This window comes from Scyliorhinus torazame, chromosome 15 (assembly GCF_047496885.1).
Source record: "Scyliorhinus torazame isolate Kashiwa2021f chromosome 15, sScyTor2.1, whole genome shotgun sequence".
NCBI lineage: Eukaryota > Metazoa > Chordata > Chondrichthyes > Carcharhiniformes > Scyliorhinidae > Scyliorhinus > Scyliorhinus torazame.
This window is the reverse complement of record NC_092721.1, coordinates 213,732,482-213,750,643: the sequence shown is the minus strand read 5'-3', so window position 1 is coordinate 213,750,643 and position 18,162 is coordinate 213,732,482. Positions and strand designations below refer to the sequence as shown.

General features: G+C 41.3%; 1 protein-coding gene across 1 annotated transcript in view; it reads right to left on the bottom strand.

The window, feature by feature from the left end:
• LOC140391352 (dynein heavy chain domain-containing protein 1-like) overlaps window positions 1-18,162 on the bottom strand; it is a 225,875-nt gene that overhangs the window by 102,607 nt on the left and 105,106 nt on the right. The window contains exon 9 of the mRNA XM_072475931.1: window positions 7,315-7,486. Within this exon, the coding sequence (XP_072332032.1) occupies window positions 7,315-7,486 (172 nt within the window). The remainder of the gene's footprint in view (window positions 1-7,314; window positions 7,487-18,162) is intronic.

Below are 18,162 nucleotides of genomic sequence, written 5' to 3'. Positions count from 1 at the left end.
TTGGCTTGACCCGGACTTTCACCACCTTAGATATTGTTCCCGCCACTCCCCTCCAGAACCCCTCCAGTGTCGGGCATGACCAAAACATATGGACATGGTTCGCCGGGCTTCCTGAGCACCTCCCACATCTGTCCTCCACCCCAAAGAACCTACTCAGCCTCGCCCCCGTCATACGCGCTCTATGAACCACCTTAAATTGTATCAGGCTAAGCCTGGCACACGAGGAAGAGGAATTAACCCTACTTAGGGCATCAGCCCATAGCCCCTCCTCAATCTCCTCCCCCAACTCCTCTTCCCATTTACCCTTCAGCTCCTCTACCAAAGCCTCCCCCTCTTCTTTCATCTACTGGTATATCGCCGAGACCTTGCCCTCTCCGACCCATACGCCCGAAATCACCCTATCTTGAATCCCCTGTGCCGGGAGTAGCGGAAATTCACTCACCTGCCGCCTCACAAACGCCCTCACTTGCATGTACCTGAAAGCGTTTCCCGGGTGTAGCCCAAACTTCTCCTCCAGCACCCCTAAGCTCGCGAACGTCCCGTCAATGAACAGGTTCCCCCATTCTTCTAATCCCTGCCTGATGCCAGCTCTGAAACCCCCCGTCCATCCTACCTGGGACAAACCGATGGTTGTCTCTGAGCGAGGACCACACCGAGGCTCCCGTCGCACCCCTGTGCTGTCTCCACTGCCCCCAGATCTTTAGCGTTGCCTCCACCACCGGGCTCGTGGTGTACCTTGTCGGCGAGAGCGGCAGCGGTGCCGTCACCAGCGCCCCCAGGCTCGTTCCTTTGCAGGACGCCATCTCCAACCTCTTCCATGCCACCCCCTCTCCCTCCATCACCCACTTACGGATCATTGCCACGTTGGCTGCCCAATAATAACCACCCAGATTCGGCAATGCCAACCCTCCTCTATCTCTGCTACGCTCCAAGAACCCCCTCCTTACCCGCGGGGTCTTGCTCGCCCACACAAATCCCGTAATGCTCCTGCTTACCCTCTTAAAAAAGGCCTTAGTGATCACAATTGGGAGGCATTGGAATACAAAAAGAAATCTCGGGAGGACCACCATTTTAACCGACTGTACCCTACCCGCCAGCGAGAGTGGCAACATGTCCCACCTTTTAAAATCCTCCTCCATCTGTTTCACCAACCACGTCAAATTAAGTTTGTGCAGTGCCCACCAGCTCCTAGCTACCTGAATCCCCAAGTATCGAAAGCTCCTCCTCAACGGTAGGTCCTCTATCCCTCTTCCCTGGTCCCCCGGATGAATCACAAAGAGCTCACTCTTTCCCACATTGAGCTTATAGCCCGAAAAATCTCCAAACTCCCGTAGGATCTGCATAACCTCAACCATCCCTCCACTGGATCCGTCACGTACGGCACCAGGTTGTCTGCATACAGCGACACTCGATGTTCCTCTCCCCCTCGAACCACCCCATTCCATTTCCTCGACTCCCGTAACGCCATGGCCAAAGGTTCAATTTCTAATGCAAACAGCAGAGGGGACAGGGGGCACCCCTGCCTCGTCCCTTGATACAGCCGGAAATACTCCGACCTCCGCCGGTTCGTGACCACACTCGCCACCGGGGCTTTATACAGGAGCTTAACCCAACTAATAAACTCTCCCCCGAACCCAAAACTCCTCAACACTTCCCAGAGATACTCCCACTCTACCCGATCAAAGGCCTTCTCCGCGTCCATGGCTGTCACTATCTCCGCTTCTTCCTCCACCGATGGCATCATTATCACATTTAGGAGCCTTCGCACATTAGTGTTTAACTGCCTACCCTTTACGAATCCCGTCTGGTCCTCGTGAATCACCCCCGGGACACAGTCCTCAATCCTCATGGCCAACATTTTTGCCAGCAACTTAGCATCTACATTCAGGAGCGAGATTGGTCTATATGACCCACATTGCAGTGGGTCCTTATCCCACTTCAAAATCAAAGAGATTGTCGCCTCCGACATTGTCGGGGGCAGGGTCCCCTCCTCCCTTGATTCATTGAAGGTCCTTACCAGCAACGGGGCTAACAGGTCTACATACTTCCTGTAGAACTCCACCGGGAACCCATCCGGCCCCGGGGCCTTCCCTGCCTGCATGCTCCCCAGTCCTTTAACCAGCTCCTCCACCCCAATTGGCACCCCCAGACCCGCCACCTCCTGCACCTCCACCCTTGGGAACCCCGACTGATCCAAGAATCGCCGCATCCCCTCTTTTCCCCTGGGGGCTGGGACCTATACAGTTCCTTTAAAAGGCCTTAAAAGCCTCATTCACTTTCCCTACACTCCGCACCGTAGTTCCCCTGCCATCTTTGACTCCACCTATTTCCCTCGCTGCCATCCTCTTACGGAGCTGGTGTGCCAGCATCCGGCTCGCCTTCTCCCCATATTCATATATCGCCCCCTGTGCCTTCCTCCATTGTGCCTCTGCCTTCCCTGTGGTCAACAGGTCGAACTCCGTCTGGAGACTTTGTCTCTCCCTGAGTAGTCCCTCATCCGGAGCCTCTGCATAGCTCCTGTCCACCCTTAAAATCTCCCCCACAAACCGCTCCCTTTCCCTGCCCTCTCTCTTCACCCTGTGAGCCCTGATGGAGATTAACTCTCCCCTGACCACCGCCTTCAGCGCCTCCCATACTACCCCCACCTGCACCTCCCCGTTGTCGTTAGCCTCCAGATACCTTTCAATACACCCCCGCACCCTCCCGCACACTTCCTCGTCTGCCAACAGTCCCACATCCAACCTCCACAACGGGCGTTGGTCCCTCTCCTCCCCCAGCTCCAGCTCCACCCAGTGCGGGGCATGGTCTGAAATGGCTATGGCCGAATACTCTGTTCCCTCCACTTTCGGGATCAGAGCCCTGCCCAAGACAAAAAAATCTATCCGGGAGTAGGCCTTATTATGTACGTGGGAGAAAAAAGAAAATTCTCTGGCCAAAGGTCTGGCAAATCTCCATGGATCTACTCCCCCCATCTGATCCATAAACCCCCTAAGCACCTTGGCCGCAGCCGGCCTCCTCCCCGTCCTTGATCTGGAACGATCTAATGCTGGGTCCAGCACCGTGTTAAAATCCCCACCCATTATCAAACTTCCTACCTCCAGGTCCGGAATACGCCCCAACATCAAGCATCGTCCCAGTTTGGGGCATATACATTCACCAGTACCACCTCCATCCCCTGCAACCTACCACTCACCATCACGTATCGGCCTCCCTTGTCCGCTACTATGTTCTTGGCCTCAAACGACACCCGCTTTCCCACCAGTATTGCCACCCCTCTATTCTTCGCATCCAGCCCTGAATGGAACACCTGTCCCACCCATCCCTTCCTTAACCTGACCTGATCTGCCACCTTCAGATGTGTCTCCTGAAGCATGGCCACGTCTGCCTTCAGTCCCTTTAGGTGCGCGAACACTCGGGCCCTCTTAACCGGCCCATTTAGGCCTCTCACATTCCATGTGATCAGCCGGATTGCCCCCCCCCCCCTCCCCCCCCCCCCCGACTAGCCATCTCCTATCTTAGGCCAGTCCCGTGCTCGCGCCTCCCGCACCCTCCAGTCCAGTAGGCGGGGAACCCCCGCCCCGACCACCTCTTCCATTTTCAGTTCCCCCTCGGACAGTGCAGCAGCAACCCTAGAATCCCCCCCTCTCCCCCCCCTGCCCCCCGCTTGATCCACATCTAGCACTTTTGGGTCTTTGTCTTTCTTATGTATCAGCGAGATTGAGGCCTGTGCTAGCGTGGGTGGCAGTGTGCCCTTAGCTAGCGAGTCTGTGAACATCTCCCACAGGTGCGGGGCCAGTGCTGTTGCAAATATTTGGTAGAAGTCCGCCGGGAGCCCGTCTGGTCCCCTTATGCATGGAGCTAATGCCATCTGTTGCTCTCTTTTAATGGCTATAAATGTGGCGATTAATAAGGTCGCCTTTCTGAATCTTAATTATGAATATGCTTTCAGAGTCGCCAGGTATCTCTTGATACTGCCACAAGGATCAACCGAATACCGATCAAAGAGCCAATACACCAGTTAGTTAAATCAAAGTCAAGGGTACTTTATTTACACACAGTATGATTTACTCTTGCACAATAACACTACAGGCTAAACTATGTCTATCACTAACACCTATACTTAACTTCGGGTGCCCACTTCAGTCAGAGGAACAGTGGCCGTTGTTCGGATCTGAGGCTGTTGGGTTCGAAGAGTAGCAGGAGTACGGCTAAGGTCGTCCGTCTGGTAGCGAGCGTTGACCTTGAACTTACTTGCTTCTGGTGGTGCAGGTGGGAGGGTCTCTCCAGTTCAGAGCCAATTCCAAGAGAGCGAACACATGGCGGGGTTCCTTCTTATACTTGGGGGGCTTTGCGCGCTTTTAGGCGGGCCTTAAACTTGGTCCCAATTAATTGGGCAGCTTCTTGATCACCGCCATCGATCTGAGCCAATAAAGGGGCGGGTGCCTTGATGGCTGGGCCTGTCCTAAGTGGCCGTTGGCCTTGCTTTGTTTGTATCTTCTTGCTGAGGTAGTGGCGCCGGAATGTCTGGGACGGTATCGGCTACCTGAGCACTAGTCTTTGTTCATCGGAGATGGGCCATCAATGTGCAAATCGGCCCAGAGTTTCGGTTCTGTCTGCAGTCTGTCTTCTACATACACATTCGGGCTCTGTGCCTGCTGGTTACTTTGCATTGTCCATTTCTCCATGTATGCTCTGCGAGTGTCCATTTTATATGCTGAAAGTGGCCATCCCAGATGGCTACATGTCCATGATCTCGCCCAGTGCTAGTGGTGCTTCCAGGCCCCGTTTTCTGCCCTCCCCCCACGACTGGTATGTCCAGTCCATCAAGGAACATTTCATCCCGGACTCCCCCATCGGGGGCTCTGAGGTGTACAGCCCTTGGTAGAAGGCCTTGAAGGTTTTGTTGATCTTTTCTGGTTCTGTTTCTAGCGTGCCTCTGGTTTCCCTGATTTGTGTAATTTCTCTGGTGGCTGCCTGCTTTCTCAGCTGGTGTGCCAACAGGCGGCTGGCTTTGTCTCCGTGTTCGTACAGGGTCTCACGTGCCTGGCGGAGTTGGTGCACTGCTTTCCTGGTGGAGAGCAGATCAAAGTTCCTTTGTAGCTCTTTCCTCTCCGCCAGGAGCTCTACGGCCGGGGCGTCAGAGTATTTACAGTCTACCTCCAGTCTGGAGTCGACCAGCTGCTGCCTAGCCGCCCTTTCCTCCCTATCTCTTCGCACTTTGAAAGTGATAATTTCCCCTCTTAGTACGGCCTCTGGCGCTTCCCAGAACATGGAGGGGGAGACCTCCCTGTTCTGGTTGTTCTCCGTGTACTCTGTTATGGCTCGCGATATCTTTTCGTTGAAGGCCTTGTCCGCTAGTAGGGCGACGTCCAACCTCCATGTGGGGCGTTGGGCCCTGCCCGTCTCCAGCCTCACGTCCATGTAGTGTGGAGCGTGGTCTGATGTCACAATTGCCGAGTATTCCACTTTGTCTATCCTCGGAAGCACCGTTTTCCTCACCACAAAGAAGTCAATTCTGGTGTACACGTTGTGTACTGGGGAGAAGAAGGAGAATTCCTTCTCCTCTGGGTGGGCGAACCTCCAGGGGACCATCGCTCCCATTTGTTCCATAAAGTGACCGAGCACCCTTGCCATACTTGAGGTTTTCCCTGTTTTGGGGTTTGATCTGTCTGTCGTTGGATCCTGTACACAGTTGAAGTCCCCCCCATGATTGGTCGGTGCGTCGCTATGTCAGGGATTTCTGCAATGGTCTTCTTGATGAAGTTTGTGTCGTCCCAATTGGGTAACCACTGCACCACCGTGCTGCCCCTATGCAAGGATCTTACCCTTAACACCAAGGGCTCTTAAGCACTCACTTCAGTACTGACCCTCTGACAGTGCAGCACTCCCTCAGTACTGACCCTCTGACAGTGCAGCACTCCCTCAGTACTGACCCTCTGACAGTGCGGCACTCCCTCAGTACTGACCCTCTGACAGTGCAGCGCTCCCTCAGTACTGACCCTCTGACAGTGCAGCACTCTCTCAGTACTGTCCCTCTGACAGTACAGCACTCCCTCAGTACTGACCCTCTGATAGTGCGGCACTCCTTCAGTACTGACCCTCTGACAGTACGGCACTCCCTCAGTACTGACCCTCTGACAGTGCAGCACTCCCTCAGTACTGACCCTCTGACAGTGCAGCACTCTCTCAGTACTGACCCTCTGACAGTGCGGCACTCCCTCAGTACTGACCCTCTGACAGTGCAGCACTCCCTCAGTACTGACCCTCTGACAGTGCAGCGTTCCCTCAGTACTGACCCTCTGACAGTGCAGCACTCTCTCAGTACTGTCCCTCTGACAGTGCAGCACTCCCTCAGTACTGACCCTCTGATAGTGCGGCACTCCTTCAGTACTGACCCTCTGACAGTGCGGCACTCCCTCAGTACTGACCCTCTGACAGTGCAGCACTCCCTCAGTACTGACCCTCTGACAGTGCAGCACTCTCTCAGTACTGTCCCTCTGACAGTGCAGCACTCCCTCAGTACTGACCCTCTGACAGTGCAGCACTCTCTCAATACTGTCCCTCTGACACTGCAGCACTTCCTCAGTACTGACTCTCTGACTGTGCAGCACTCCCTCAGTACTGACCCTCTGACAGTGCGGCATTCCCTCAGTACTGACCCTCTGATAGTGCGGCACTCCCTCAGTACTGACTCTCTGACAGCGCAGCACTCCCTCAGTACTGACCCTCTGACAGTACAGCACTCCCTCAGTACTGACCCTGACAGTGCAGCATTCCCTCAGTACTGACTCTCTGACTGTGCGGCACTCCCTCAGTACTGACCCTCTGACAGTGCGGCACGCCCTCAGTACTGACTCTCTGACAGCGCAGCACTCCCTCAGTACTGACCCTCTGACAGTACAGCACTCACTCAGTACTGACCCTGACAGTGCGGCACTCCCTCAGTACTGACCCTCTGACAGTGCGGCACTCCCTCAGTACTGACCCTCTGACAGTGCGGCACTCCCTCAGTACTGACCCTGTGACAGTGCAGCTGGAATTGACCACGCAATAGCTCAGGGCATCGTGACACCATCTTGCACCTTCCAGACTGTCTCCATCATCTTCTACCCTCCGTCGCTCACCTACGTTCTGTCTCTCTCCACCTCTGAACTCAGTCTCTCTCTCTTCTCCTACTGCCCCCTCACACTTTGCACAGTCTGTCCATCTCTTTTTCCACACTCTGTCCATCCGAATGCTGTCTCACTCTTTCCTTTTGCACTGTCTCTCTCCACTTGTGCACTCTAGTTTTTCTCCTTTCACACTATTGCTCACCTTCAGCATCCAGCCTCTCTCCTGCTGCACGCCCGCTGCCGCACACTTTGCACATAGTCTGTGAAGGTTTCCCCCCTGGAGAATCTGGCTTGCTCCTGGTCTGTCCATCCACTTGATCCTCAAGTCCTGGAGGCGGCTGTGAGGGATCGACTTTTTGCACAGACTCCACTACCTGAGGAACAATGTTACAGACAGTCCCATCTCAGCTCACACATATTTAAAGTCTCCAAATCCCCTGTCTTTCCATTTCTGTAATTTACAGATTTGTAAAACACAATTTTGATACCACTGAATTCCCACATTTATCTCAGTTAATTATCCAGCTTTCTCCTTGGCTCTCCACCCTGTGGGACTGGCCATTTCTGAAGAGCTAGAAATCAAACTGAGTAATTTTGACCTCATCGTGATTGGCATTGGGGGTGGATTTACAATGAAACATGCCCTGGCACAGGGCCTCCAAATTCAGGCTCTCAGATTGATGTCTGTCACTGCCAATCAGACACAGACATACATCGCAAAGCCATGGAATCCCTGGTGTGCAGAAGGAGGCCATTTGGCCCATTGATTCTGCACCAATCCTCTGAAAGAGCACCCTACCTATGCCCACTCCCCCACCCTATCCCCTTAGCCCCAATTAACCTGCAAATCTTTGGAGTGTGGGAGGAAACCGGAGCACCCGGAGGAAACCCACGCTGACACGGGGAGAATCTGCAGACTCCACAAAGTCACCTGAGGTCAGAATTGAACCTGGGTCCTTGGTGCTGTGAGGCAACAATGCTAACCACTGTGCCACCGTGCAGCCACTACTGAGCTAAACCTGTGACTGTAAGGAATGTAACTGTAAAGAAAATTGGATGAAGTGCTGTTGAAAATGGAGGGAAGTTAGGATAAAGGGTGACAAAGAACAAAGAAAAGTGCAGCACAGGAACAGGCCCTTCGGCCCTCCAGGCTTGTGCCGATCGTGATGCCCTAACTAAAAACAAACCCGTCCTTACTCGGTCCGTATCCTCTATTTCCTCCCTATTCACTCCAGATGCCTCTTAGATGTTGCTAATGTGCTGCTTCCACCACATCCTCTGGCAGCGCGTTCCAGGCACCCACCCGCCGCTCTCTGAGTAAAAAAATTACCCCACACATCTCCCTTAAACTTTCCCCTCTCACCTTGAACCTGTGCTCAGGTTCTTTACTCAGAGAGTAGTAAGGGCGTGGAATGCCCTGCCTGCAACAGTAGTGGACTCGCCAACACTAAGGGCATTTAAATGGTCATTGGATAGACATATGGACGATAAGGGAATAGTGTAGATGGTCTTTAGAATGGTTTCACAGGTCGGCGCAACATCGAGGGCTGAAGGGCCTGTACTGCGCTGTAATGTTCTATGTGCTCTTGTGACCTGAGACTGGGATGATTTGTGGCTTGTTGAAGTGCTGGGCGAGAGAGGGAGAAGAAATGAGGGAAGAAAATGAAGGTTCAAATGGACAAGATGCAATTTATGGAGCTGACCAGCTTTGGCTGTGGATGAGAGTAGCTGTGTCAGGAAACACAGCAATCTGCATATGAAATTTAGCAATCTGTATATGAAATTTAGCAATCTGTATATGAAACTCAGCAATCTGTACATGAAACTCAGCAATCTGTATATGAAACTTAGCAATCTGTATATGAAATTTAGCAATCTGTATATGAAATTTAGCAATCTGTATATGAAACTGAGCAATCTGTATATGAAACTTAGCAATCTGTATATGAAATTTAGCAATCTGTATATGAAATTTAGCAATCTGTATATGAAACTTAGCAATCTGTATATGAAATTTAGCAATCTGTATATCAAACTCAGCATTCTGTATATGAAACTTAGCAATCTGTATATGAAACTCAGCAATCTGAATGTGAAATTTAGCAATCTGTATAAGAAATTTAGCAATCTGTATGTGAAACTCAGCAATCTGTATATGAAATTTAGCAATCTGGATGTGAAACTCAGCAATCTGTATATGAAATTTAGCAATCTGTATGTGAAATTTAGCAATCTGTATATGAAATTGAGCAATCTGTATATGAAACTTAGCAATCTGTATATGAAATTTAGCAATCTGTATATGAAATTTAGCAATCTGTATATGAAACTCAGCAATCTGTATATGAAATTTACCAATCTGTATATGAAACTTAGCAATCTGTATGTGAAACTTAGCAATCTGTATATGAAACTTAGCAATCTGTATATGAAATTTAGCAATCTGTATATGAAATTTAGCAATCTGTATATGAAATTTAGCAATCTGAAAATGAAACTCAGCATTCTGTATATGAAACTTAGCAAACTGTATATGAAACTCAGCAATCTGTATACGAAACTTAGCAATCTGTATATGAAACTCAGCAATCTGTATATGAAAATTAGCAATCTGTATATGAAATTTAGCAATCTGTATATGAAATATAGCAATCTGTATATGAAACTTAGCAATCTGTATATCAAATTTAGCAATCTGTATATGAAACTCAGCAATCTGTACATGAAACTCAGCAATCTGTATATGAAACTTAGCAATCTGTATATGAAATTTAGCAATCTGTATATGAAATTTAGCAATCTGTACATGAAATTTAGCAATCTGTATGTGAAATATAGCAATCTGTATATGAAACTTAGAAATCTGTACATGAAATTTAGCAATCTGTATATGAAACTCAGCGATCTGTACATGAAACTCAGCAATCTGTATATGAAACTTAGCAATCTGTATATGAAATTTAGCAATCTGTATATGAAATTTAGCAATCTGTATATGAAACTCAGCATTCTGTATATGAAACTTAGCAATCTGTAGATGAAAATCAGCAATCTGTATATGAAATTTAGCAATCTGTATGTGAAATTTAGCAATCTGTATATGAAATTGAGCAATCTGTATATGAAACTTAGCAATCTGTACATGAAACTCAGCAATCTGTACATGAAACTTAGCAATCTGAATATGAAATTTAGCAATCTGTATATGAAATTTAGCAATCTGTATATGAAACTCAGCAATCTGTACATGAAATTTAGCAATCTGTACATGAAATTTAGCAATCTGTATATGAAATTTAGCAATCTGTATGTGAAACTCAGCAATCTGTATATGAAATTTAGCAATCTGTATATGAAATTTAGCAATCTGTATATGAAACTTAGCAATCTGTACATGAAACTCAGCAATCTGTATATGAAACTCAGCAATCTGTATGTGAAATTTAGCAATCTGTATATGAAATTTAGCAATCTGTATGTGAAACTTAGCAATCTGTATATGAAACTTAGCAATCTGTATATGAAATTTAGCAATCTGAAAATGAAACTCAGCATTCTGTATATGAAACTTAGCAAACTGTATATGAAACTCAGCAATCTGTATATGAAACTTAGCAATCTGTATATGAAACTTAGCAATCTGTATATGAAACTCAGCAATCTGTATATGAAAATTAGCAATCTGTATATGAAACTCAGCAATCTGTACATGAAACTCAGCAATCTGTATATGAAACTTAGCAATCTGTATATGAAATTTAGCAATCTGTATATGAAACTGAGCAATCTGTATATGAAATTGAGCAATCTGTACATGATATTTAGCAATCTATATATGAAATATAGCAATCTGTATATGAAACTTAGCAATCTGTACATGAAATTTAGCAATCTGTATATGAAACTCAGCAATCTGTACATGAAATTTAGCAATCTGTACATGAAATTTAGCAATTTGTACATGAAATTTAGCAATCTGTATATGATACTTCGCAATCTGAATATGAAACTTAGCAATCTGTATATGAAATTTAGCAATCTGTATATGAAACTCAGCAATCTGTACATGAAATTTAGCAATTTGTCCATGAAATTTAGCAATCTGTATATGAAATTTAGCAATCTGTATGTGAAACTCAGCAATCTGTATATGAAATTTAGCAATCTGTATATGAAATTTAGCAATCTGTATATGAAACTTAGCAATCTGTACATGAAACTCAGCAATCTGTATATGAAACTCAGCAATCTGTATGTGAAATTTAGCAATCTGTATATGAAATTTAGCAATCTGTATGTGAAACTCAACAATCTGTATATGAAATTTAGCAATCTGTATGTGAAACTAAGCAATATGTATATGAAACTTAGTAATCTGTATGTGAAACTTAGCAATCTGTATATGAAATTTAGCAATCTGTATATGAAACTCAGCAATCTGTACATGAAATTTAGCAATTTGTACATGAAATTTAGCAATCTGTATATGAAATTTAGCAATCTGTATGTGAAACTCAGCAATCTGTATATGAAATTTAGCAATCTGTATATGAAATTTAGCAATCTGTATATGAAATTTAGCAATCTGTATGTGAAACTCAGCAATCTGTATATGAAATTTAGCAATCTGTATGTGAAACTAAGCAATATGTATATGAAACTTAGTAATCTGTATGTGAAACTTAGCAATCTGTATATGAAACTTAGCAATCTGTATATGAAATTGAGCAATCTGTATATGAAATTTAGCAATCTGTATGGGAAACTCAGCAATCTGATATGAAATTTAGCAATCTGTATATGAAATTTAGCAATCTGGATATGAAACTTAGCAATCTGTACATGAAACTCAGCAATCTGTATATGAAACTCAGCAATCTGTATGTGAAACTCAGCAATCTGTATATGAAATTTAGCAATCTGTATGTGAAACTCAGCAATCTGTATATGAAATTTAGCAATCTGTATATGAAATTTAGCAATCTGTATGTGAAACTTAGCAATCTGTATATGAAATTGAGCAATCTGTATATGAAACTTAGCAATCTGTATATGAAAGTTAGCAATCTGTATATGAAATTTAGCAATCTGTATATGAAACTCAGCAATCTGTATATGAAATTTAGCAATCTGTACATGAAATTTAGCAATCTGTATGGGATACTCAGCAATCTGTATGTGAAACTCAGCAATCTGTATATGAAATTTAGCAATCTGTATGTGAAACTCAGCAATCTGTATATGAAATTTAGCAATCTGTATGTGAAATTTAGCAATCTGTATGTGAAACTTAGCAATCTGTATATGAAATTGAGCAATCTGTATATGAAACTTAGCAATCTGTATATGAAAGTTAGCAATCTGTATATGAAATTTAGCAATCTGTATATGAAACTTAGCAATCTGTATATGAAATTTAGCAATCTGTACATGAAATTTAGCAATCTGTATGGGATACTCAGCAATCTGTATGTGAAACTCAGCAATCTGTATGTGAAACTCAGCAATCTGTATATGAAATTTAGCAATCTGTATGTGAAACTCAGCAATCTGTATATGAAATTTAGCAATCTGTACATGAAACTCAGCAATCTGTATATGAAAATTAGCAATCTGTATGTGAAACTCAGCAATCTGGATATGAAATTTAGCAATCTGTACATGAAACTCAGCAATCTGTATATGAAATTTAGCAATCTGTATATGAAACTTAGCAATCTGTATATGAAATTTGGCAATCTCTATATGAAACTCAGCATTCTGTATATGAAACTTAGCAAACTGTATATGAAACTCAGCAATCTGTATATGAAACTTAGCAATCTGTATATGAAACTCAGCAATCTGTATATGAAAATTAGCAATCTGTATATGAAATTTCGCAATCTGTATGTGAAACTCAGCAATTTTCATATGAAACTTAGCAATCTGTATATGAAACTGAGCAATCAGTATATGAAATTTAGCAATCTGTATATGAAATTTAGCAATCTGTATATGAAATTTAGCAATCTGTATGTGAAACTCAGCGATCTGTATATGGAATTGAGCAATCTGAAAATGAAACTCAGCAATCTGGACATGAAACTCAGCAATCTGTATGTGAAATTTAGCAATCTGTACATGAAACTTAGCAATCTGTAAATGAAACTCAGCAATCTGTATATGAAACTCAGCAATCTGTATGTGAAATTTAGCAATCTGTATATGAAATTGAGCAATCTGTATATGAAACTGAGCAATCTGTATATGAAATTTAGCGATCTGTATATGAAACTAAGCAATCTGTATATGAAATTTACCAATCTGTATATGAAACTGAGCAATCTGTACATGAAATTTAGCAATCTGTATATGGAATTTAGCAATCTGTATATGAAATTTAGCGATCTGTATGTGAAACTCAGCAATCTGTTCTTGAACTATAGCAATCTGTACATGAAACTCAGCAATCTGTATATGAAACTGAGCAATCTGTATATGAAATTTAGCAATCTGTGTATGAAACTGAGCAATCTGCATATGAAACTGAGCAATCTGTATATGAAATTTAGCAATCTGTATATGAAACTGAGCAATCTTCATATGAAACTTAGCAATCTGTATGGGAAACTCAGCAATCTGTATATGAAATTTAGCAATCTGTATATGAAACTGAGCAATCTTCATATGAAACTGAGCAATCTGTATATGAAATTTAGCAATCTGTATATGAAACTGAGCAATCTTCATATGAAACTTAGCAATCTGTATGGGAAACTCAGCAATCTGTATATGAAATTTAGCAATCTGTATATGAAACTGAGCAATCTTCATATGAAACTGAGCAATCTGTATATGAAATTTAGCAATCTGTATATGAAACTGAGCAATCTTCATATTAAATTTAGCAATCTGTATATGAAACTGAGCAATCTGTATATGAAATTTAGCAATCTGTATATGAAACTGAGCAATCTGTATATGAAATTTAGCGATCTGTGTATGAAACTGAGCGATCTGTATATGAAATTTAGCGATCTGTATATGAAACTAAGCAATCTGTATATGAAATTTAACAATCTGTATATGAAACTGAGCAATCTATACATGAAATTTAGCAATCTCTATATGAAACTGAGCAATCTGTATATGAAATTTAGCAATCTGTATATGAAACTGAGCAATCTGTATATGAAACTCAGCAATCTGTATATGAAACTTAGCAATCTGTATATGAAATTTAGCAATCTGTATATGAAACTCAGCAATCTGTATATGAAATTTAGCAATCTGTATATGAAACTGAGCAATCTGTATATGAAATTTAGCAATCTGTATATGAAACTCAGCAATCTGTATATGAAACTTAGCAATCTGTATATGAAATTTAGCAATCTGTATATGAAACTCAGCAATCTGTATATGAAATTTAGCAATCTGTATATGAAACTGAGCAATCTGTATATGAAATTTAGCAATCTGTATATGAAATTTAGCAATCTGTATATGAAACTCAGCAATCTGTATATGAAACTTAGCAATCTGTATATGAAATTTAGCAATCTATATGAAACTGAGCAATCTTCATATGAAATTTAGCAATCTGTATATGAAACTGAGCAATCTGTATATGAAATTTAGCAATCTGTATATGAAACTGAGCAATCTGTATATGAAATTTAGCGATCTGTATATGAAACTGAGCGATCTGTATATGAAATTTAGCGATCTGTATATGAAACTAAGCAATCTGTATATGAAATTTAGCAATCATTATATGAAACTGAGCAATCTGTACATGAAATTTAGCAATCTCTATATGAAACTGAGCAATCTGTATATGAAATTTAGCAATCTGTATATGAAACTGAGCAATCTGTATATGAAATTTAGCAATCTGTATATGAAACTGAGCAATTTGTATATGAAATTTAGCAATCTGTATATGAAACTCAGCAATCTGTATATGAAACTTAGCAATCTGTATATGAAATTTAGCAATCTGTATATGAAACTCAGCAATCTGTATATGAAATTTAGCAATCTGTATATGAAACTGAGCAATCTGTATATGAAATTTAGCAATCTGTATATGAAATTTAGCAATCTGTATATGAAATTTAGCAATCTGTGTATGAAACTGATCAATCTGTATATGAAATTTAGCAATCTGTGTATGAAACTGAGCAATCTGCATATGAAATTTAGCAATCTGTATATGAAATTTAGCAATCTGTGTATGAAATTTAGCAATCTGTGTATGAAACTGATCAATCTGTATATGAAATTTAGCAATCTGTGTATGAAACTGAGCAATCTGTATATGAAATTTAGCAATCTGTATATGAAATTTAGCAATCTGTATATGAAATTTAGCAATCTGTATATGAAATTTAGCAATCTGTGTATGAAACTGATCAATCTGTATATGAAATTTAGCAATCTGTGTATGAAACTGATCAATCTGTATATGAAATTTAGCAATCTGTGTATGAAACCGAGCAATCTGTACATGAAACTCAGCAATCTGTATGTGAAATTTAGCAATCTGTACATGAAACTTAGCAATCTGTAAATGAAACTCAGCAATCTGTATATGAAACTCAGCAATCTGTATGTGAAATTTAGCAATCTGTATATGAAATTGAGCAATCTGTATATGAAACTGAGCAATCTGTATATGAAATTTAGCGATCTGTATATGAAACTAAGCAATCTGTATATGAAATTTACCAATCTGTATATGAAACTGAGCAATCTGTACATGAAATTTAGCAATCTGTATATGGAATTTAGCAATCTGTATATGAAATTTAGCGATCTGTATGTGAAACTCAGCAATCTGTTCTTGAACTATAGCAATCTGTACATGAAACTCAGCAATCTGTATATGAAACTGAGCAATCTGTATATGAAATTTAGCAATCTGTGTATGAAACTGAGCAATCTGCATATGAAACTGAGCAATCTGTATATGAAATTTAGCAATCTGTATATGAAACTGAGCAATCTTCATATGAAACTTAGCAATCTGTATGGGAAACTCAGCAATCTGTATATGAAATTTAGCAATCTGTATATGAAACTGAGCAATCTTCATATGAAACTGAGCAATCTGTATATGAAATTTAGCAATCTGTATATGAAACTGAGCAATCTTCATATTAAATTTAGCAATCTGTATATGAAACTGAGCAATCTGTATATGAAATTTAGCAATCTGTATATGAAACTGAGCAATCTGTATATGAAATTTAGCGATCTGTGTATGAAACTGAGCGATCTGTATATGAAATTTAGCGATCTGTATATGAAACTAAGCAATCTGTATATGAAATTTAACAATCTGTATATGAAACTGAGCAATCTATACATGAAATTTAGCAATCTCTATATGAAATTGAGCAAACTGTATATGAAATTTAGCAATCTGTATATGAAACTGAGCATTCTGTATATGAAATGTAGCAATCTGTATATGAAATTTAGCAATCTGTATATGAAACTGAGCAATCTGTATATGAAATTTAGCAATCTGTATATGAAACTGAGCAATCTGTATATGAAATTTAGCAATCTGTACATGAAATTTAGCAATCTGTATATGAAATTTAGCAATCTGTATATGAAACTGAGCAATGTGTATATGAAATTTAGCAATCTGTATATGAAACTGAGCAATCTGTATATGAAATTTAACAATCTGTATATGAAACTGAGCAATCTGGATATGAAATTGAGCAATCTGTATATGAAATTTAGCAATCTGTATATGAAATTGAGCAATCTGTATATGAAACTGAGCCATCTGTATATGAAACTGAGCAATCTGTATATGAAACTTAGCAATCTGTATATGAAATTTAGCAATCTGTATATGAAACTTAGCAATCTGTATATGATACTGAGCAATCTGTATATGAAATTTAGCAATCTGTATATGAAACTCAGCAATCTGTATATGAAACTGAGCAATTTGTATATGAAATTTAGCAATCTGTATATGAAACTCAGCAATCTTTTTATGAAACTTAGCAATCTGTATATGAAACTCAGCAATCTGTATATGAAATTTAGCAATCTGTATATGAAACTGAGCAATCTGTATATGAAATTGAGCAATCTTCATATGAAACTTAGCAATCTGTATGTGAAAGTCAGCAATCTGTATATGAAATTTTGCAATCTGTATATGAAATGTAGCAATCTGTATATGAAATTTAGCAATCTGTATATGAAACTGAGCAATCTGTATATGAAATTTAGCAATCTGTATATGAAACTGAGCAATCTGTATATGAAATTTAGCAATCTGTATATGAAACTGAGCAATCTGCATATGAAATTTAGCAATCTGTATATGAAACTGAGCAATCTGTATATGAAATTTAGCAATCTGTATATGAAACTGAGCAATCTGTACATGAAATTTAGCAATCTGTATATGAAATTGAGCAATCTCTATATGAAATTGAGCAATCTGTATGTGAAATTTAGCAATCTGTATATGAAACTGAGCAATCTGTATATGAAATTTAGCAATCTGTATATGAAATTTAGCAATCTGTATATGAAACTGAGCAATCTGTATATGAAATTTAGCAATCTGTATATTAAACTGAGCAATCTGTATATGAAATTTAGCAATCTGTACATGAAATTTAGCAATCTGTATATGAAATTTAGCAATCTGTATATGAAACTGAGCAATGTGTATATGAAATATAGCAATCTGTATATGAAACTGAGCAATCTGTATATGAAATTTAGCAATCTGTATATGAAACTGAGCAATCTGGATATGAAATTGAGCAATCTGTATATGAAATTTAGCAATCTGTATATGAAATTGAGCAATCTGTATATGAAACTGAGCAATCTGTATATGAAACTTAGCAATCTGTATATGAAATTTAGCAATCTGTATATGAAACTTAGCAATCTGTATATGAAACTTAGCAATCTGTATATGAAATTTAGCAATCTGTATATGAAACTCAGCAATCTGTATATGAAACTGAGCAATTTGTATATGAAATTTAGCAATCTGTATATGAAATTTAGCCAT